This window comes from Myripristis murdjan, chromosome 9 (genome assembly GCF_902150065.1).
Source record: "Myripristis murdjan chromosome 9, fMyrMur1.1, whole genome shotgun sequence".
Taxonomy (NCBI): Eukaryota; Metazoa; Chordata; class Actinopteri; order Holocentriformes; family Holocentridae; genus Myripristis; species Myripristis murdjan.
In genome coordinates, this window is record NC_043988.1 from 33,479,771 (window position 1) to 33,502,129 (window position 22,359).

At 42.6% G+C, this 22,359-nt stretch overlaps 1 protein-coding gene across 1 annotated transcript in view; it reads right to left on the reverse strand.

Moving 5' to 3' along the window:
• fras1 (Fraser extracellular matrix complex subunit 1) overlaps window positions 1–22,359 on the reverse strand; it is a 321,197-nt gene that overhangs the window by 98,286 nt on the left and 200,552 nt on the right. Inside the window, 2 exon segments of the mRNA XM_030059979.1 lie at window positions 3,426–3,749; window positions 15,861–15,945. Of these exon segments, the coding sequence (XP_029915839.1) occupies window positions 3,426–3,749; window positions 15,861–15,945 (409 nt within the window).

A 22,359-nucleotide genomic window follows, 5' to 3' on the forward strand; every position in this document is an offset into this window, starting at 1 on the left:
AAGTCTCCCGCATAAATCAAGGGCGCTCTCTCCTCTCTCTCCTCCTCTAACACACCACAGAATGCACCATCAGGCCGTTTTACAGCAAATGGATACCTGTGTGTCCATGTGTGTGTGTGTGTGTGTGTGTTTGTGTGTGTACATGAGCGGCGTTATTGATTTACAGAGTGAAAAAGCAGAGGAGCGGAGCCTGAGGCGCACCATCTGCACGCAGCCAGACAAACAGCGTCTGCACCGCGCCGCCCGACAAAGTCAAACAGCAGCGGCTGTGCGGAGCGGCCATACTGAGATAAAACAACGAAAAAAAAAAAAGTTTATCTCCCCCTCCTGACAGAAAGGCTGCCAGTGCACAGGTGGATGGGAAATCACTTATCGGCATTTTAAAGGTGACGTGTTTCACGATGTAAGATATAAAGTTCAGTCATGAGCTTTAAAATGAATAAAAAGGGAGCTGCTGCTGTTTGCTTTCATAGAGCAGCATGGGAACCTTTTAGCAGGAAATGATATGGCTCTGTTTGAGCTGAGGACAGAAACAGAGAGTTATGTGTGTGTGTTTTCGTGTGTGTGCATGGAGGTTTCAGGTATTTGAGCTTTGTTACGGGACGAAAAAGCGTCTCTTTCATACATTCTCATGTTTTTCAAGCAAATGTTTTGAATGTGTTGTATTGGAAATTACCTTCAGGTTCATATTTTTCATGTTTTCTTCCAGTTTATGGGACTTTTAAGTGAGAAAATAAATATTTTATGATTCTATTTTATTCTTATCAAATGTTACATAGAAAATAACTTACTCTTGAAAAATGAATCTGGTCCTGAATTTGATGCATAAGAGCCGATGCAGGTATTGGAAAAAACTGCATGAATACCCAGCTTTGTGTGTGTTTGCATAAGTATGCATGGTGTGTGTGTGTGTGTGTGTGTGTGAACAGTATGTGTGTATCACAGGTGTGTATACTGGCAATGTGATCCTCCACTGTGGGAGCTTCAGAGCAGTGAGGGGATAACAGAGGAGGGATTGGAGCAGAATGTAGAGATGCCTGGAGGATGGACACACACCCACACACACACACACTCTAGCACTCCTCCAACTCCCCATGCCCAGGCCCTGTACACACACACACACACACACACACACAGTTACTAACGAAGCAGACATCCAACTTCTCTCCCTGATTCCCCACACACATTGGCTCTCTCTCACTCCCACACACACACACACACACACACACACACACACAATCACACACACACACACACATACACACTAGCTAGGACCCAGGAGGCCCTGTGTCTCTGCTGCTTATCTGTCTAGACATCGCCAATATTGTCTCCCTGCAGTCTCTGCCTCTCTCTCTGAGTGTGTGTGTGTGTGTGTGTGTGTGTGTGTGTGTGTGTGTAAAATTGGTGTCATGCCAGAGCCTCTCCTCCCCTCTCTCTCCTCTCCCTCTCAGTCACAGTGGCCGGCACTTGCTGTCAGATAATTGCTCCCCGTCCTCGTCATAAAACTTGAACAGCAGCGATGGCAGAGGCGGGATCGCGGTTTTAAAGGTCTGACCCTTTGTTTTAGAGTGTTTTTTTTTTTTGTATCAGCGGTTACTGGGATCAACGGGCGCCTCAAGCGAGCCATTTTTTCGGTGGTTCAGTCAATAGAGCACGTTGTGTGGGCTTGTCAAGTTGAATCAATATGACGAACGCCGAGGATGAGGCAATATAAACAAGTTTTGAAGGAATTCAGCCGATATCAAATAAGAATTTATATCAACAAGTCAAAAATTTAAAGGTTCGATCACACTGTTAACTTTAAACAGCGGGTATGTTTGTTTTGGGTCAAACATTTTTTCACTCTGTGAATTAAAAAAGTGAATAAAACTTTTCAGGGCCAAGTTTTCAACAGCTACAGTGATCTGAGCCTCCCTGTGCAACTTTCGAATGAAATAACCTTGAATGTAACCACTCAAGGTTCTCCTTCAGTTCAGTATAACAGGCTGAAAGATACTGAAATGGCTCCCAAACGTTATTTTTGAAATCAAACTTACACAGCACCCATGTGAGGCCCTTGTGTAGCTTTCAGCTTGCACATCGTTTTGCTGTTATTTCACAGCAAAAATTCTTTCAGTGTGAATTTCTCAGCGGGTGTGGTTATTGACGTTTTGTCACTAAACTACTGCAGGACTTTGGGAACATCTCCAAGACAAAACTGAATATTTGTTATCTTCTCCGTGACCTGAATTTTCTGATCTGATTCTGAATTGGAAATCGATTACAAACAACAGATCTTTTTGTGTTGCAATATACTGGTTTTCTTCAACTTTATAACATTAAATTAAAAACTTCATCCTGTATTTACTGCAGGATCAATGCAGGAGATCTACTTTCATTCCACTGAAGTTCCACTTTTTAACTAATGCAGGGCTTTGGGTCCATCCCTTAGAGGAAAACAGTCTTTGTTCTCTTCTTGACCAACCAAAGTTTTAAGGAACAACAAAAAAAAAATACTTGCTGATTTGTTAACAGAAAAATCAAGACTGCCAGATGCCACTAAATTCATGGTGAGACTTGTCCCCAAACATCATTTAATGGTGCCAACCTGAGATTTCAGCAATCTGGAAAGTTTACTGCAAGCCACAGTGAGTGACATGGATCTAGTGATGATCACACCAACTGAATATTATAAGACAAGGCTATGATAGGTTATCAATATACAAGAAAATGTCATCAGCATACGTGATCCATCTGCGCCACTGTAGTAAACATTGAAGCTAAGCAAGAATGAAACCTTGAACTAGTGATTTGGACAAAACTCCAAAGACAAGAAGGAGGAAGAGAATGGGGACCCGGTCATTTTCTTCTTTGTTGGAATCCCAGACATTTCATTTTGCTCGTTTTACCTCCATCTCTGGGTTTAGCTCCAGTGTTGTGTTGATCAATGCTTCATTTTATGCTGCGTTCCTATTGGTTGGTTAGGTCATAGCAGCAGTAACGCTGCTATCGTAGATTTCTGAGAATGTCAGAATTTTGTCCCAGACTATCTTTGGTCACAAGACTGTAACTACGTACATCTTTGAACCTCTCCAACAGTGCGACGCACGACCACCGTTTTGGAGCCACGACCAAATACTTCACCACATTCCGGCCAAAATCACAGTGCATACCGGGCTTTAGATATCACCAATGTGTCCAACAGTGGACTCTCTGTTTCAGAGAACCTAAACACGATCTCTTCAGTTTTTATATGTGTCTTATTAGCTCAGAAGTAATAAAAGCCTGCTGTCTTGGTACAGTCTCAATCAGTGTTAACATTAAAAAAACAACTTCCTTCACTATTAATGCAGGATAAAAGCATGTAGTGGATTTTTAATGATATATACATGCATCACTAGACCAGAAGCATTAAAGCCCCCCTCCTCCCTGTGTGTCCAGCGTACCGTCTGAGCGATGTGGACTTGCAGCAGAATGTTCTGGTAGCTGTGTCCGTCGTTGACCTGCAGAACCGACCCGTCCTCCTCTTTGTCCGAGCCGTCGTGGATGTACTGGATCTGTTCCCGTGACAACTCCTCCAGCTTGAACTGGCTCACAGCCCGGTCGCCGTGGAGACGGGTCAGCCGGCCGTGGCGGGGCGGTTCGAGGACCATGACCAGGACGTCGGCCGGGTTGTCGGGGTCATCGATCTGGAGGACCGACTTGGTGATGGTGGCTGATGCCCCACGGTTCTCCACCGGCAAGGCGGTGAGCGTCACGATCCTCGGAGCCTGAAATCACAGAAAAAAGGGGGAATGTAAGTGAGATTGTGTTTTCACTGAAATAAAGATTCAGATAGACGGAAGAAGTTTTACTGTGGGGAACAACTTTGGCTCACTTTATCGAAAGACGTTTTAGAAAAAACACAAAAGATACTGTCAAACTTTTAGGTCCTAAATGAACACTGCAATGACTTTAAGGAAAGAAGAAAGAATAGATAGATAGATAGATAGATAGATAGATAGATAGATGAGACAGGGAGGAGTTTGGGTAAAGTGCAACTGGAACAAAGTGATGGAGTTTTTAGAGAGCAAACAATGCCGGGCTGAAAAGTTCATTAGGCCTAAATCTGTGGGGGAATGTGCCTGTTTATCAGAAAAGAAGCAGAATGGATGGAGAGCTGAATTGGGGATGACAGAGGAATCTGGCTGCAGGTCAAATACATTTTTTTGTCTCAATGAGGCAGGCATGGGAATTCAGAGCCAACATAATAGTCTGGGGCACTTCAAAACAACACTTTCAAATCTCCGGGAGGAGGTGTTTTCGGGAACCTTTAGGGAGTCTGAGACGGCTCCTTGTGAATCCCTTTCAGTGAATCCCTTTGAATTCGCAGGCACTGAACTTGTATTTATTTGATCATATAATATATGGCAGTTCCTCAATAAACCCCTTTCTTCTTATGTGGCAAGTGGTTCCCTTCGCATTTTTAGCGTAAATCGCAAAATCTGAACATTTTACCGTCAATAAAGGGCACCTCAATCTCAAGATTTCTAAAACTGTCATATGATGAGTCCTCGCTGGAGGCTTAGACCATCACCGTCATCTCCAGCCGCCAAGGGAGATGAAGATGAAGAAAAGGGTGAGGTTAAGCCAGGTGCCTCATTAAGCCGCGGTCAGCTGTACCTGAGGCCTGAGCAGGGCCGGAGAAATGCTTCATCTCGCCTACAAAGTCATTTCCAGAGCGCCGGAGAGAGCAGAAGACCTCCTGCTGTGAGGAAGGACATGACTTTGCGCAGCGCTCGACGTGTCTGTCCGTCTTCGTGTTTTGAGAGAGCCAGTTTCAGAATGACACCTTCAGAGTTTGGAGGTTGTTGCAAAGTCGTGTCGCTCGGCGCTCACTTCCTCAACAAGCCAGTTTAAGGTTAAATATTTACTTTTAGCCGCATTTCTACATCTTTTCCAGTTCTTTTTAAAGACCGTCAAGGACACTGTCGGCCTAATTTTAAGTTACAGCCTGTTGACTAGTGTATATTCACATCTCCAGGTCATTTTTATATTTACATACATGCCCTCTCGATCAGATGTTTTTTTTTTCCCTCATTTTCTGTCATTTTAAATTTATGCATATTTCTATGCCAAACCAAGCTTGAATTTAACTGCTGTCTCCATTAAAATATCTGCTGTTAATAAATAAATAAATGAATATGACAATAGCATTTGTTGCTTGATATAATGAGAAGAGACTGTTTTCCAGCAGACACTTTCGTATCTGTCATACTTGAGTACAACAAAACAAGATTTCCTTTGACAAAACAATTAAGGCAGCATGTTTACTGAGATAGATTACCTTACCCGGGCATTTTTCAGGTCTGTGGCGGGTGTTTTTCTTTCCAGACAAAAATGAAGGCCAGTGAGTGGCTTCTACACAAGGTAGGAAAAATGAACTCTGACATCTAATCCTACAGAGGACTCGGCGCAGACACCAACAAGAATTATGCAAATGACAACTGTAGCTTTAACAATTAACAGAGGCTTAAAATAGACTGATATTGTCCTTGAATTTTTAGGCCATGCATAATTATGACTTTTTTTTACTCCTGCATCTGTGACTTTATCTGGATATTTGCAGCCTGTTTCAGAGGCAAACAGTACTTCTAGTACTTTTCCCAAACTTCACTGGTCCGTGTATTCTTTAGGACAAACGAAACTTTGACCTTGTGTCGGGTGACCACTTAGGATATCCAGTGTGTTACCCTATATGATCCATCGAACTTATTCAGAATAATGGGATGCACTTGTAGAGTCTTACTTTTTAATTTTACCTCACCTTTTCATGCACACAACATTTTCAGCAGTGTTATGGTGTGATCAAGCCTCTTAAATTTTTCAAATTAGGATTGGGTTTGGGGAATGGTTATATTTAGGGTTCTGTAGTGAGGGGAGCTAAGCTTAGAAATAGGAGTCTGAGCTTAGACATAGGAGTTTGGGAATGAATGCTGTCAGTGAGAAGTCCTCATAAGGATACAGAAGTACAGAAGTGAGTGTTTGTGTGACACCAAGGAAGACGAAGAAAGACAAAGCATCAGGCTACGGGCCAACGCACCGCTGTCGATTTGGATTGCCGCAGTTCATTTTAATGCGACTCCCCGGCAAAACATTTGTTAGCAGCGACGCACGAGCAGGTAGAGATGCATGGGGCTTGTCCCGGCCCGAGGAGCCGCGCCGCTCTGCCTGTCGCGGCTCTAAATCAAACCGGCTGTCAGCCACGGAGCGAAGAGCCGCGCCGACCGACGCAGGGCTCCGGTCCAAGTCGCTGCCCTCACCGGCTGCTGGCGGAGATCCAGCTGTTTTCCATTGCAGCAGCAGCTTGAGCGAACAGAGATGCTGGAAACAAGCTGGCGCCAGAGAGAGGGATGACTTGCAAAAAGACATAGCACACCTACAGACACACACACACACACACACACACACACACACACACACACACACACACGACTCCCCCTCCGTCTCCCTCCAGCCAAAGTGACCTCTGGCTGAAACTGATAGACACAGAGCTGGGACAAAACACAAAAACACACAGGGAGGATGTTGTTATCCGCAGCCTCTTGGCCTTTGAGTCATGTTGGGGGCCGCTTGGTGCCAAATTTTTAGGGAATTATCTGCCAGAGACAGGCAACTGGGCCCTCGGGCGCCTGCCTGGGTCTTTCTTCCTTCACTGCTGCAGTTTGTAAAGGGGAAAACAAAAGGTTGTTTGGTACACTGCAAAAGAAAAAAAGTATATAGAAAAATATAGAAAAAAGTAAGTCGTTCAGTGTTAAAATCTTGTTTTGCTTCAAAGAAGGTAAAAACAAATCTGCCGGTGGGATGAGATAATCCCACTGCACATGTATCAATGCAGTTACAATTGTTTCAGTGATTTTTCTGGGAATGAGTTTAAATATGCTGAAACATGGGAGAAGAAAGGAAATCAACCCACTACAATCAAGAAAATGACATTTGATTCATGAAAATTCAGGAAAGAAGTTGATTAACGTTGGAAACAAGTGGGATTATCTCACCCCGCTGTCAGATTTCTGACCTCGTTTGATGAAAAACGAGATTTGAACGCTGACGATGAACCTAAACGACTTGTTAAGATGGAGATTTTTTTTGCAGTGTGTCGGCGGTGCTGACAGGCAGCGGGAGGACGCCGCCGGTAAATCGCACTCAGGCATGCTAGCTCACGAAGTTCTGGCCACGCTAAAGGCAACCGGCAAAATCTCCCCAGAAAGCAAAACAGAAAAACAAAAACAAATCCAGACGCACGCAGGCGGGAGGGCTGACCTTTTTTCTTCTGCCCCAACGGGTGAAGGAGAGGTGGGTTTTCATGTTTGGGCGAGAGCTGTGAGGGCCCATGGGGCATCTGGGAGTTTCCAGAAGATGGAAAACCTTTTTGTGCCGCTTCTTGGGGGCTTTTTTTTTTTTTTTTTTTTTTTTGCTCTTTGTTTGTTGTTGTCTTGTTTTGCTCTGCCGTGTTCATTCTGGATGGTATTTGGGAGCAAGGTGGGCAGAGTGGAAGGGTTTCCCAAGTCAATTTCACCCCGTCTGGCTGCTGGTTTGTAACACTGCCTTTCATCTGCAGCTCCCCTCCTGTGTGTGTGTGTGTGTGTGTGTGTGCGTTTGTGTGTTTTCGTGTGAGTCAAACAGCCCCAACACACATCTTATTTCTTCGTTCTGTTTACTTCGACCCACAGACAGAGGCAAAAATGACAAACTGCCTCTGCGTGAGTGCAGAATGGATGAATTACAGTAAAAAAAAAAAATCCTCAAAATTTTCCGATAAAGAAATGAATAGCTTTAACATTTGCCGGGTCTTTCTTGAGAAAAAAATCCTCAGGAAGTGATGCGTTTTATGTTTCTCGTTGAACAGAAGAAGAAGAACTGGGGCAGCTACAGCCAAAACGGTGGGACAGACGAGGAAAAGAGAAACTCAAACTTCATCAAATATTTAACCTTTGTAAAACCAGGAAGAGTCTAACTGAGATTAAAAACCTCTATCTCAAGGGAGACGTGGCCAAAAAAGGCAGCGGCATGAATACAAACCCAGACCGAAAACAGAGTCTCAAATTAATAACATTTACATCCAGAATGTGTCTTCACTTCTGTCATTTTGGATTTAAAGACATTTAACAGATTAATTTGACGTGTTTCAGGTCATTCTGCAACATATCCCACACCTAAGCTGCAGATTAAAAAAAAAAAATGCCCTTTTACTAATATCTGTATTTCTGCATTTGGGACAGAAAACATGAAGTTGTCAGATGAGAAAGTCACGCAGTATCGCTTTAACAAGAAGGTACAAAAAGTGGCGTGTACTGCATGTGTGTGTGTGTGTGTGTGTGTGTGTGTGTGTGTGTGTGTGTTTAGAGAGACCACCTCTGTGAAAATGCCATCAGCAGAGACTGGACTTTACAAAAAACTTTTTCAAAGCAGCAGCAGCCCCTCCTGTCAGAGGGGGGAGAGGCTATCTGCTGCTCACATCTTTCATTCCTCAGGCTATTACAACCTGCTGCTGATCTGCTCTGGATTCCAATCCACTTTCAGCTGCACACACAGACGCACACGCACACACACACCTTTGACTGAGCACACGCATTTACTTCCTTATATATTTATTTCCCCCACCCAGCACCTGCTCCCTGCTTCACATTCAGACTGTCACACACAACTTTTCACATCCTCTGTTCTCAGGATCAATCTGCACAACATTTCCTCGCACTGATAGGAATCAAAATAAAAAGAATTTCCAACCTCCATCCACAAATACAGTCTGATTATGAAAGCGATCACGAGGACGGACCGATAAGATTTTATCATGAGGTGAACAGCTCACAACATCAGAACCCTCAGTGCATGTTATCTGCAGCTTTAATATCGTTAATTTGAATATAAATGGAGTATAATGGAGACACCTTAACACTTATCTCAGTTTCTTCCCCTCTAAATATTCTCACTTTTCCATATCAGTTCTTAAATGTGTCATATACACTCCATAAGACTCTGCAGGCCAAAAACATTCTGTCTTGTTTTCAAATGAGAATAAATTAACGTTGGAACAAGTTTCCCTCTGTCATGTGTGATCTCACTTGAATATGAATATGTCATGTTGTTTCCCATCATAGGTACATATGTACACTACTCACAAAAAGTTAGGGATATTTGGCTTTTGGGTGAAATTTATGGAAAATGTAAAAAGTTCACGCTACAGTGATATTATATCATGAAAGTAGGGCATTTAAGTAGAAGCATACACTGGTGATTTCCTCATCTCAAACAATTTCTTGAAACAAAAGCCAACAACAGTGGTGGATATACCACAACAAAAAATGTCAGTGTCAATAACTTGTCATGTGCCCTTGAGCATCAATTACAGCTTGACAACGACGTCTCATGCTGTTCACAAGTCGACTTATTGTCTGCTGAGGCATGGCATCCCACTCTTCTTGAAGGGCGGCCCTCAGGACATTGAGGTTCTGGGGTACAGAGCTCCGAGCCTCTACACGGCGACTCAGCTGATCCCATAGGTTTTCTATGGGATTCAGGTCTGAGAAAGTGCAGGCCACTCCATCTGAGGTACCCCAGTCTCCAGCAGCCGTTGCCTAATGATACGACCTCGATGAGCTGGAGCATCAAACACCTGATGTGAATTTTGCCGTTAAACTCCTTGTTAGAGAACAGCAACTTGTGCAAAAAGTACTGAAACACTGAACAGTTGGACATGTGCATTCAAAAGTTTACAGAAGGTCACATTAAGTTCACCTGTAAAGGTTATAATGCATTTTAGGTTCATCCTGAAATTTCACCCGAAAGCCGAATATCCCTAACTTTTTGTGAGTAGTGTATATATATATAAATGTATAATTTTTCAAAATCTTAGGTTGCACATTTCGTCTTTCCTCTGTATGGTTCCACTGAATATACTACAGACCAAAAACTGTTATATGTTTGTATTACCTTATTTTGCTGTATACAGTGGTAGCACTTCTACAGTCAGAATCTAAAGTTTGTGAACCCTTTGAAATTTCTACATATATGATTAAATATCATATGAAACAAAATCCTCTCTTCATGAAAGTCACCATAACAAACAACCGTAATCTCATTTATCTTAAAACATGCAGATCATTGGAGAACATTAGACTATGCTGCATAAAGCCGACCATTAATGAAAATGAGGGTCAGAAAAAGTAAGTGAACCCCAGGCTAATGACTTGGTTAATGAGCTCTTTGGAGTCAGAATTTGGCACACCTGGAGTCCTTTTAATGATTTTTTTTTTTTTTTTTGGGAGGGGCTTAGAGTTCGTTGGATAGATAAAAACACTGAAAAGTTTGGATTTGAGCCCTTGACAAGTACCTTTTGCAGATGGAAAACATGCATCGTAGTAAGGAGCCGTCTGAAACCCTAAGATCAAGAATTGTTGATTTGCATAAAGCTGGAAAGGGTTACAAAATCATCTCAAAGACTTTGAACATTCATCAGTCCACCGTTAGGCAAATTATCTTCAAATGGAGAAGATTCAGTACTGTGGCCAATCTACCTAGAAGTGGGCGAGCCAGCAAGATGACCCCAAAGCCTCAACGCAGAATCCACATTGAGGTAAAGAAAAACCCCAGGGTGACGGCCAAAGAGTTAAAGAAGTCATTAGAACTGGCAAACATTTCTGTTTCTGAATCATCTATCCGTAAAACATTGAATAAAATGGGAGTCCATGGCAGGGCACCAAGGAGAAAGCCACTACTGTCCCAAAAGAATATTGCTGCCCGTCTGGAGTTTGCAAGAGAGCATCTGGACACTGCACAACGTTATTGGGGAAATGTTTTATGGAGTGATGAAACAAAAATAGAATTATTTGGGAGAATGAAGCAGAATTATGTTTGGCATAAAAAGGGCACTGCATATCAACAGCAAAACATCATCCCTACAGTAAAGTACGGTGGTGGAAACCTCATGATTTGGGCCTGCCATCAGGGCCTGGGCGACTTGCTATCATTGAGGGGAAAATGAATTCTGAAGTATATCAGCAAATTCTCCAGGAGAATGTAAGGATGTCTGTCTCTGAGCTGAGACTGATGCTGCGTTCCAGGACACCCATAACTGGTGATTTAACGGTTAAAAGTGGGCGGGGCTATAGCCAAACCTGTGCATTCACGCCTGTGAACTTGATTGTGCCCAACGGACTCCAACTTCCTCGTTCGACGTCACGCAGTTTATGTTCTGTACACAAGAATGGCGGCCCAACTGGAGACGGTTGTTCTTATCGGTTATGCCTGGAACGGTTTGAAGTCGTGACTCGTGACTTTGAAGTCGTGATTCACAGGTACAATTCCCCGCTGGAACGCAGCATGAAAAGAGGCTGGGTCATCCAGGTTAATGACCCCGAACACCGGCGCAAATCAACTGCCCAATGGTTTCAGCGGAACAAAATCCGCCTTTTGGAGTGGCCAAGTCAGAGTCTGGATCTAAACCCGATAGAAATGCTGTGGATTGACTTGAAAAGAGCCATGCACAGAAGACAGCCAACAAATATGGAGGCGTTGACGAGGTTCTGCCAGGAAGAGTGGGCAAAAATTTCACCTGCAAGATGTGCAGGTCTGATCTGCGCCTGGTTGAGGTCATTGCTGCAAAAGGAGGGTCAACCAGTTATTAAGACCAAGGGTTCACTTACTTTTTCCACCACCACTTTCAATGATGATTACATTTGTTAAATAAAGACAAGAAGAATCATCGCTTTTTGAGTGTTACTTGCTTAAGCTCATGTTGTGTATAAATATCTGTGACATAGATGCAGATCAGAGAATGTTTAATGGCCAAATCACTCAGAAAACCAGAATATTTTTAAGGGACCTATTACCCTCGGATCATGAGCATTATACCAAATTAACCCTCACCTGTGGGTGTGACGTCAACCGCTATACGGTATATAAACGTTAGTCACCCACACACTCTCCCTCTTTCTACCGACTGGAAGGGAACGGAGTTCAACCTTCACCGCCGAGTCACAGAGAGTGTTTACATACGTAAATGTGCGTTTTTAAGTCTTTTAGTCCAAGTCCAAGTCAAATCCCAAGTCTGTCCAAGCAAGTTAAGTCAAGTGATTGAATGATTTCAAATCATGACGAGTCTTGACTCTCATCTCTGACCTTCCCGTTCTCTGTGGTGCCCCAGATATTCATTTATTTTTCATTTAACTGTTATCTAATGGTCCTGTAAGCCTAGCGATCGAAACACGAATAAAAGTCAACATCAACGACAAAAACGAGTCAGCGCCCGTCCACAGTGGGTAACGTTACTTAGATGAATTTTTGAATGTGAATTCTTTATGCATGAATCTTTTTTTTGTGTCAGTTTTTCTAACTTGTGCTGGAAACATCACAGCTTTCTCCTCTTCCAAGATCAGCCTCTCTTCATCTGTCTTTGCTCCCCTCAGCCTGAGCAACACAGGAGGTTCAATGCCAGCCGACAGCAGGGCTTTAGAGGCTTGGTACACCCGTGTTATGTCACTAATTTAGCGGCAAAGTGGCCAATTTTTTTTTTTTTTTTTTAACCCAAAGCGGAGCCCGCCTGTTTTTCTTGCTCACAGCAAATTTGGACGGTTTCACTGAAACAAGTGGCTGCTACTTATTTTTGTCCTGCTCACTCACATCACATTCTGCAAGAAATCAGTCTCTTGATGTTTCTCCCTTAATAACACTGACTGAGGACTGGGTTAAAGAAGCAAAAAAAAAAAAAAAACTTTGAGCACATGTCTCCAAGTCAGTGTTTGTACCACAAAACACCCCAAGAGTCTGTGGTGTTTCATGTCGTTTCTTTATCCATTAGACAAACGCGTGTTGAGCAGTAAAATCAGCTGCTGTAACACGGATAAGGCGACGGAGACACCGAGACAGGCGGCTGAAGTTTGTGTATAAACTGCACGGCTCCGTCCTCCTCGGCTGCCTCCGCTTATTCCCCGAGAAACTCCACTTAATCGAGTTATGGTGCAATCAAGTTCCCGTCTCCCAAAAAAAGCACAACGCGCCCAAATAGCTGCACTCCATCACCATCTGCGCGCGGCGCTCTGTGCTCTGTGTCTCCGAGACTAATTTACTCGCGGCCGGCGGAAAATTAGGAAAGCAGACGCGCGTGGCTGTAAAGTGGGCTTCGCCACCGCAGAGGCCCCTAAAAGTAAAACCGTTTCCAGTTCAAGGCCGAGCACTGAAAAAAAAACAAAAAAAAAAAAACATATGGCAGCTGAAAAAAAAGTAAATTTTATGATTATTGGGCTGTTTGTTTGTCATCTTGATGTTTTTTAATCTTTCTTTGTATCAGGGTGAGAGGATTTTATAAGCCCCCCGAGGAGAAGGAGGGTTGTCTCTTTTCCGATCGTCTCCACTCTTTCTCCTTTCTTTTTTCACGTCCCAGGCTTTTTATCGCTCGTGCAAATCAATTTGGCCGAACCGAGGCTACTTTCTGATGGGGAAACGTATGTGTGAGTCTCTCAAGTCCAACTTTAAGAGCACAGAGGGACGATGCAGATCTGATTATGACAGGCCGTCTTTATTTTAAGAGATGAGACATAATTGAATCCATGGTTGTCTCGTTTTATATGTGGCTTATCTGCTTCTGCTGCAGAGCAAAAGTCAATTAATGTTCCAGCATCTCTCTGTCTCTCTGTCTGTCTCTCTGTGTGTCTGTCTCACTCTCATTTCAAGCAATATCTGTCTGTCACTGTGGGTTTTATTCTGTTTTGTTCCTGTCTGTTTTCTTTGGGCTCATGAAAGCAAAGTTAAAATGACTAAAATGAGGCATTTTCCACCGAGGTAATTATATCTTATATTCTCGAATTTGCTTTGCGGTGTCAAATTCCTGTCACACTGCTTTTTTTTTTTTTTTTTTTGCTCACTTTGTCTGCTACCTTCTCAGTTTCTCTTTATCTCAGACACACACACACACACACACACACACACACGGGGAACTCAGTAACACAGCTGTCACACTATCCAATCACCAAATCTCTGTCAGAGGCCCTTAATCCCTCTCTCCTGATTATTTTCCGTATCCGTGCCGCAGTCGGCGGTCAGCTCCGCACAAATCAGCTCTGCCCGCCGTCGACCTGACATCAGCCAATCACGGCCCGGCTTCCCACCGTGGGGACGGGGGGGCGTCGCGACAGAATGCAAATGAGTCGGGATGATGATGCAGCAAAATGAGAAGCCATCAGACGCACCGTCCTGCGGGCTTCTGGTCCTCAGTGACTGTAAAGCTGTGATATTTTATATTTTTAGGATGTTTTCTGATGCTTTTTATAATGTACAGGGTGTCCATAAAGCCTCTTTACAATTTAACGAATTTATTACAAAAGCAAAAGAATAGACAAAATCTGTGAAAATTATTACAAACTGAGGAGTAGATATTGATTTTTTTTTTTTTTTTTGCCTCATTTAATACACCTCTATATGGGCACCATTAGTTGCACGAAGCACATCAAGATCGTTCTTGCCGTGTTCGCTGTAGCATCGCCTCATCAGTGGTGACAACGGCATCAGTGACCTTTTGTTTCAGGTCGTTGATGTCCAATGTGATTAAAAACTTTGAGGACCACTGAGTACATAGAACAAATCTGATTAACATATCTCATCAATTGCCTTTGTAATAGATTTTTTAAATTGTAAAGAGACTTTGTGGACACCCTGCATGTCTCCAGCTGTTAAGCAGAACTTATAAAAATGATCTGTAACCAGGTGTTTGCTTGTATAAATGTACAACACGGGACTGATAACCTCATCACCGATACATTTGATCGATTTTGTGCTTAGATGATGTCATGTTTGTTAGCTGGCGGACTACAGCAGCCAGTTACCTAAAGGGTCATTCAATGTCATTTCAACAAATTTTCAGGACATCCCACGCACTTGGGTCTCAAAAAACAAAAAACAAAAAAAAAAACATGTATGACAGATGTTTTTGTATATTCTGAGAGAGTAGGTGTAGGTGTATTATTGTACCAAATCTCAGTTTCCTATGTGGTGTAGTTCTTGAGATATTGACACCTGAAAATGGAGGAAAAATAAGGATGTGCCAAAATCGCACCAAAATCGTCACATACTCCCCTCACTGAATTAGCCGTATCTCAAAAAGCATCAATCCGAGCAAACTAAAATTTTACAGTGTGCCTACTGGATACATAAGGAACAAGTGGTGAATTTTTCAGAATTTTTTGAGACCCAAATGCGTGGGCCATTTGCTGAAATGCCATGAAATGACCCCTAACTGTTACTGCAAGGAGTTTCATGTGATGATGACACTGATTAAAATCAAAAACAGATCCAAAAACTATAGTGTGCATGTTATTATTATTACCGCTAGTCCAAAACCCGGCAGTTTGCTGAGGTTGACTCTCGAGCAGAGCCAGCAGCCCCGTTATCAGTTTGTGTTCTCGTGTTTCCTCGGTGTCCTAAGTGACGTGTTCTGCATCCTGTTTCTCCAACAAAGCTCAGTTTCACAGTAAAAGAAACCAAAGAGCTGCCAATAAAAAACCACGCAGGGCGGTGGTGGGAGCAGACAAGACCGCACTGCTGCTCGTTTTGGCCATGTGGTGGTTCTGCGCTGGCCGTGCTCACATCTGATTGGACGCTGTGTGGATTATGGATGTGATCAACTCTGAATTAGGGATTGAGTGATGCAGATTTTTTTTTAGAGCCAGTGAGGATACCGATTATCAGGTTTTCATCTCCGACTGCAAAGCCTCTGTTGTGCATTTTCTTTGCTGTTGACAAACTCAGACTAAATGAAGGATCACTGGTGTGTGTGAGTGTGTGTGTGTGTGTGTGAGTATGTGTGTGTGTGTGCGTGTGTATGTGTGTGCTCTGTATAGGCATCCTACCTGCATGGACACGGCATGAACTTGAACCGTCTCTGGTTGTGAGAAGAGCTGAGGGTCGGCAACACGCAAGCTGAAGTGTCCGCTCCTGTAGCAACACACACAAACACACACACACACACACACAAGTCAGCAAAAAACAAAGAAAGAAAGGAAGACAGAAAGAAAGAAAGAAAGAAAGAAAGAAAGAAAGAAAGAAAGGTTTCAAAACAGCCAAAAAATGGACAATAAAAAATGAGAGCAGTCATGGCTCACTGCTCTCTCTCTCTCTCTCTCTCTCTCTCTCCCTCCCTCTCTCTCTCTTTCTCTCTCTCTCTCGCTCTCCCTCTTTGTCTGACTGCAAGTGAACAAGACCCCCCCCTCAAAACAGCCTCAGGTAGCCCTGGGGGTTTCTGGGAAAATGAGTCCGGTGAGGCCAGTCTGGTGTGGAGTCATTAGGCCTAATCGCCTCAGAGCTGTCTGAGGGACTGGAGGACAGATACCCCCCAACAAACACACACACACACACACACACACACACACACACACAACCACCCATCTCCTTTCACAATGCCGTCTCAGCATCATCAAAGATAAGGCTTATTACCCACAGTTCCCTGGGGCTGTGGCTGGGACTGGGCCAAGTGGAGGAGAGAGGAGAGGGAGAGAGGCTGCAGCCGAGAGCCAAAACCACATCAACTGTTTTTAAAGGTGCAATCTGCGGCTCTGTGGAGCATCAATCCGTTACTGTCAAATTAAATGTCCTGCTTCGTTTTGTGACGGTGGCTGTAAAGTGATGAGGTCACGGTGCCGTCGGCTCTCAGCCTCTCACAGCGGTGGTGCTGTTTCTCCACATCAGCAGTGATTTTGATTATTTGGCCTGTTTACTACATTTTCCACACATTTCACATTCCAACAAACTATTTTGCAGATCACACAGAGGTGCTAAAGACTTCATGTGATCAAAATTTGTTGATTTTTAAATGTGATGTTTTTGGTTGAAATGGCTGCCTTATAATGTTCTGCATTCATAAGCTAATTTCAGCACTGTTATATATGCTGCTTATACTCTATTCATACACACTTTATATTACATATATATATACACTTTACATTTACATTTATATAGGCTGTTTATATTTATTTACATATACTGTTTATAGTTCATACATACTGTTTATACTTATACATATTGTTTATAATTTATATATACTGTTTACACTTATATATTTTATATTTTATATTTACATTTCTTTTTTCTTACCTTGCTTTATTTATTTATTTAGGCTTATACTGGGACCTGAGTTCTAATTTCGTACACTAACGTGTAAATGTGAGCTGGTATGACAATAAAGTTCCTTGAATCCTTGAATCCTAAAAAAAAAAAAGTCCTCAACATTTATAAACAATAGAGCTGATAATTGGCCTTCAGGAAGGCCAAATGTTTCCCTGAGGACTATTTTCCCTGGTGGAGGAGGAGGAGGAGGAGGGAGCATTTCACCCAATTTCAAGTCATGAAAACCCAACAGTGCTGCTGCTTTTAGGAAAACTAACGTGGAGGACTTTATTATGCTGGTAAAAAACTGGTGTGAAGAAAGTCTGAAGTCTCTGAAAGTTAATTTTCATATAATAGTGGAATGAATGGAAACCAGCAGCTGGAGAAAAGGGAGGAGAAACGATTCCGCAGCTCTAAAATGCCACTGATCACTTCGGGAAAAGATGAGCAAAACATCAAGTTCATACATTTCATAGATGTGACTCTAAACATGTAGAATCAGTGGTACCTGTATGGTCCTTTAAAACCACATTTCCCATCAGCCCCGTGGCTTCCAGGCCCCTCTTTCTAGGCAGGGCGAGGTACAGATCTTCCTTCCCCACACCTTGGCAGTCAGAGTGGACTTGAACACCAAGGTAAGCGAGGTAAGTTACCGTTGAGCGACTGAAATCCAAAGTTCATCTGATCCTACGGGTACACGGGCTGATTCATGTCTACAACTTGACACAGTAATATCACCACCAGAGGACAAGATAAAATTTAAAATAAGAGAGGAACCAGATCAGCTAAAATCTGCTTGGGTGAGAGTGAGCTTATTCAAATTTATGAGAAAAAAAACAAAAAACAAAACTCAGATGTTGTCTGAGATTAAAGTGGTGAATTTACGGGAAAAAATATTTGAGAAAAAAACGTATAAAGTAACAAATTTGCAGAAAAAACTCAGAAAAATATTTTTTTTCCTCCTGTGGGGTTCAGTCAGAAGGAAATCCTGCTGGTCTGAGTCCAGAATCATAATCTCCTCCTCAGCATCTGGACTCTGAAGAGACGTTGCCGTGACTTGGGCCGATTCAGAAGAAAACAATCTGGTGATTCTGGGCTCAAATCAGCAGGATTCCCTCGTTCCTAAATCCCAGAGTAGAGCGTCAGAGTAGAATCTGATGAGGTGATCAGCTGCAGGCCTGAGACACGAGTATAAGAAAGATAAATAAAGCAAAGTATTTTATTTTGGGCTCTGCTTTACGTTCACACGGTTAACACGCGTGCACACCGGGAACGGCCGAGCGGCTGCACCGGGGCTTCGCTGCCTTGCTCAAGTGCACGTCACGGTTGTTGTGAGGATCGAACCATCTGTCACACGTTTGAGCTCCATCGCCGGAGCTGAAACTGCTGCTAATCGTGAGCCGCTCCTCTTTGAAATTCATCTCCCGCGCAACAATCCCTTACAGCTCCTTCAGAAAAAAACAACAGCACATTATAAAACTACACGCACTTTAACATTATAACCCCGTTTGAACCACCGATTTCTGGCGACAAAAAGCTGAATTTGTCGTATTTGTCACCGCCAGAACAACTGCAGCCCATTAAAGATGCATTGGGCAGCTTATTAAAGTAACATAAGGAATATATTCCCGGCACAACGAATGCTATGGCTCTTCTAAATCTCATTTTATGTGCAGGCACTAAATGTGACTGCTGTATTTGTTGGGTTCATTATGGATGAATGGATTTTTTTTTTTTTCATGTAGGATGGAGATAAAATGGAGGGGCTTTTGATCTCTGTGTCTGTGTGTGTGTGTGTGCGTGTGTGTATTTGTACATGTGTGTGTGTGTGTGTGTGTGCTTTCTCCACGGCAAAGTACAGCCCTCAGGACATAAAATTCAGTGCGTCACTGGCTTGACATTTGACACGTGCTGCTGAGGCAATTTACGCAGCAATAATGACCGAGAGAAATGATTTCTCTTGAAAAATGAGAGGAATTTGTCAGTTTTTTTTTTTTTCTCTCACTCGCAGACATGCCGGCGTCCTCGCCAACCAATCACACTTCACAATTACATTTCAGCGGTGACTCTTGCCAAGGTGCTACCCTGCCGCTCAATGCACACACACACACACACACACACACACACACACATATGTTGGAGGAGAGTTTATCATGCCCATCGTAATTTTGAAAAATCAGCCATCCCACGCAGATTTACTCCTGTTTGCACTTTTTACGTTTCAGCGTCTCAGTTAATCTTCAAAACCAGGCAGCGGAGCATAACTCACTAACTGGCTGGCGCGCCGCCATCTTGTTGTGTTAATAGATCACATCTGATTGGCTGAGGCACGGCACTGAAGGGACGGCGTGTTGTGCCGATACTGACAGGAAACTGATCAGTCGACTGAGCCGAAATGAACCGACTTCAATTAACCCTTTGGCGCAAAGCAGTCACTACAGTGGACAGCTGTTTAACACAGTGGTGTAGTCTAGTTTATTCTAGTGGGTATACGCGTGCGCGAACACACACACACACACACACAAATGCACGCTTTCTGAAACGTTAACGTTAGCTCCAGCTGTAGTGTCTGAAGCGGCAGCATTCACAGGACAAGCAGCAGGCTTATTGAAACACTGAAATAATGTCATTTGGTTTTGCTTTCTTTTCATTGTTTTTTCTCCACTGACTAGCGTTGGACCGTTTGAGGCTGTTGACTCGTGCCCCTCTTCAAGCCATACACCTTTTTCCCACCATACAACTTCACCGCTTCACCTAGTAGTTTACATAGGATTCACGTCACGCCTGACAGAAGTCCCTATGGCCAAAAAGAGCCCGCTTCGTAACACAGAGAAGGCGACTTTATGGACGGAAAAGTGAACGTTATGTCAAAAAAACATACTGATGCGTATCTCTGCGCATTTTTAAGTGGTTATACGGAAATTCGGGACCTTTTCTAGTGGGTATACGGCGTATACCTGCGTATCACGTAGACTACACCACTGGTTTAACAGTCAGTTTCTCCTAAATTCAATGGTTTCAATGGTTGGCTGCTATTTTGACCAGGTGCCTCTTATAAAGGACATTTTCAGTCTAAATACGACTTCCTGGTAAAGTGAACGGGAACTAAAATGCATAATAAGAAGAATCTGATCCTTGTTCACGTTGGTGTTTCAGAGACAAACGAAAAGGGGGAGAAAGTTTGGAGGAAAGTTTCAGCTGTGAGGGATCGAGCAGGCATGATTTTTAGATATTTTTTAAGAGTTTTCACTGTCTGACGTGATGCATCATAATTGAACAAGACATTTGATCTCTGCGAACTTGAGAATTTGTCGTTACATTACAACATTTTACAGACATTTTACAGTGGTTCATCGGTAAGATAATGGATAATGAACAAGAGCAACCCACTGCACACTACATTAGATGAACACACTGTCTGTGCTGCTGGGCCGGCTGGAGTAGGTTTTGTCTGCTGTTTTATTAGAAGGAGAAATAATAATAATAATAATAATATCCTTTATTTAACCAGGTAAAAAACTCATTGAGATTCAAAATCTCTTTTCCAAGAGTGACCTGGCCAAGATGGCAGCACAAAAACAATGTACATTGCATTTTACATTATTTTAGTGCATTTTACATTATTTTATTCTATTAAAATTATAATTGTATTATTATTTTATTTTATTTTATTTTATTATTTTATTTTAATATTTTTATATATTTTATTTATTCTATCCTAATTTGTTTTATTATTTTATTATTATTATTATTATTATTATTATTATTATTATTATTATTATTACTATTATTATTTTACTTTATCTGATTTTATTTTAATTGATCTTATCTTATTTTATCGTGTTATCCTACTGTGTTTTTTTTACCTTTTTATTCTGCTTCTATTGTGTTATTTTGTGGTGTTTTATCTTGCTGTGCAGCACTTTGGAAAACCTTGTGTTTGTTAAAATTGTGCTATATAAATAAAGTGGATTGGATTGGATTGGATTGGTTACACACAAGACACAAATAAAATACAATCACATAGTACAATCATATGATCCTATTGAGCTCATTTCCCTGTCTTTTATAATTGACTCGAATTCCCCCAGAGATATAAAATGTGTCAATTTCAAGTCCTTCTGCACATCATTCCAGGGAGACGGAGCAGAAAATTTAAAAGCCTTTTTGCCCAGTTCAGTTCTGACTCTCGGGACCTGCATCTGTATAATGTTCAAAGAGCGCAGGCCATAACGGCTGTGGCTTCTACACAAGTATAAACACAAGTATGTAGGCAAAAGTCCAAGAATAGATTTCCAAGAAAACACTGCATGATCAGTTTGGATGTTGTTTTATTAAGCTCCTGGCTTTGGCGTCACCCTCGGCTCTCCGTCCCGCGTGCTGCCCGCTGTGTCAGCCGCTCAATTTGTAGTAAACAGTGTACAGATTGCACTGTCTCGCCAGCACTTATTCACTGGCAGCCTGCAGATAAACACTCTGGGCTCTGCTGAAGTCGCTGTCGGTGACTTTGTCCTGTCTGTCGGTTTGTTCATTTTCCGGAGGCGTCCCACGTGTCTGCTCTGTAACAATCAGTGACTTCCTTTAACGGCTGACGTAAACATGACTCCTGGTGATCGGATGGTGAGCAAAAACACAAAAACATGCAGGCGTAAAAGCGCCGAACGACGATCCAAACTGCCTCTACATGCGGTGGCACACTGTAAAAAAAACTCAAAATCTTGTTTTGCATCAAACAAGGTAAAAAAATCCAATGCTAATCAACCAATTTCCAGAATCAAGTGTCATTTTCTTCACCTTAGTGAGCGGATCTGCCTCATTCTGCCTTGACGGCTTATTTACTGTATACGTACTCACAGAAAAAGTCCTGACACAAAGTGGGATTATCTCATCCCCCATTTTTTTTTTACCTTGCTCTAAGAAAAACAAGATTTTAAAACTCAATGTGAGACTAGGAATGAAATAGAAATGAACTCAGGAACTAGGAGGCACACCCAAACCAAACAGCGGGCGGCCTGAATAGCAACACGTTAAATTTTAAAAAATCCATAAATATTACAAGAGGACGGGATGTGTGTCAGTGAGTTTGGGGTGTTTGGGGCGAGGAAACGAGAAATCAATGCGAGAGGCGCATTTTAATGATGTAATGAGGAAATCGGACAGTCGGCTGTGTAATCTGTACACGCGGCACATCTTTCAGGAGAAGCCCGGGGTAACTTTTAAGACGTCATGTATCATTAATCTGTGAGG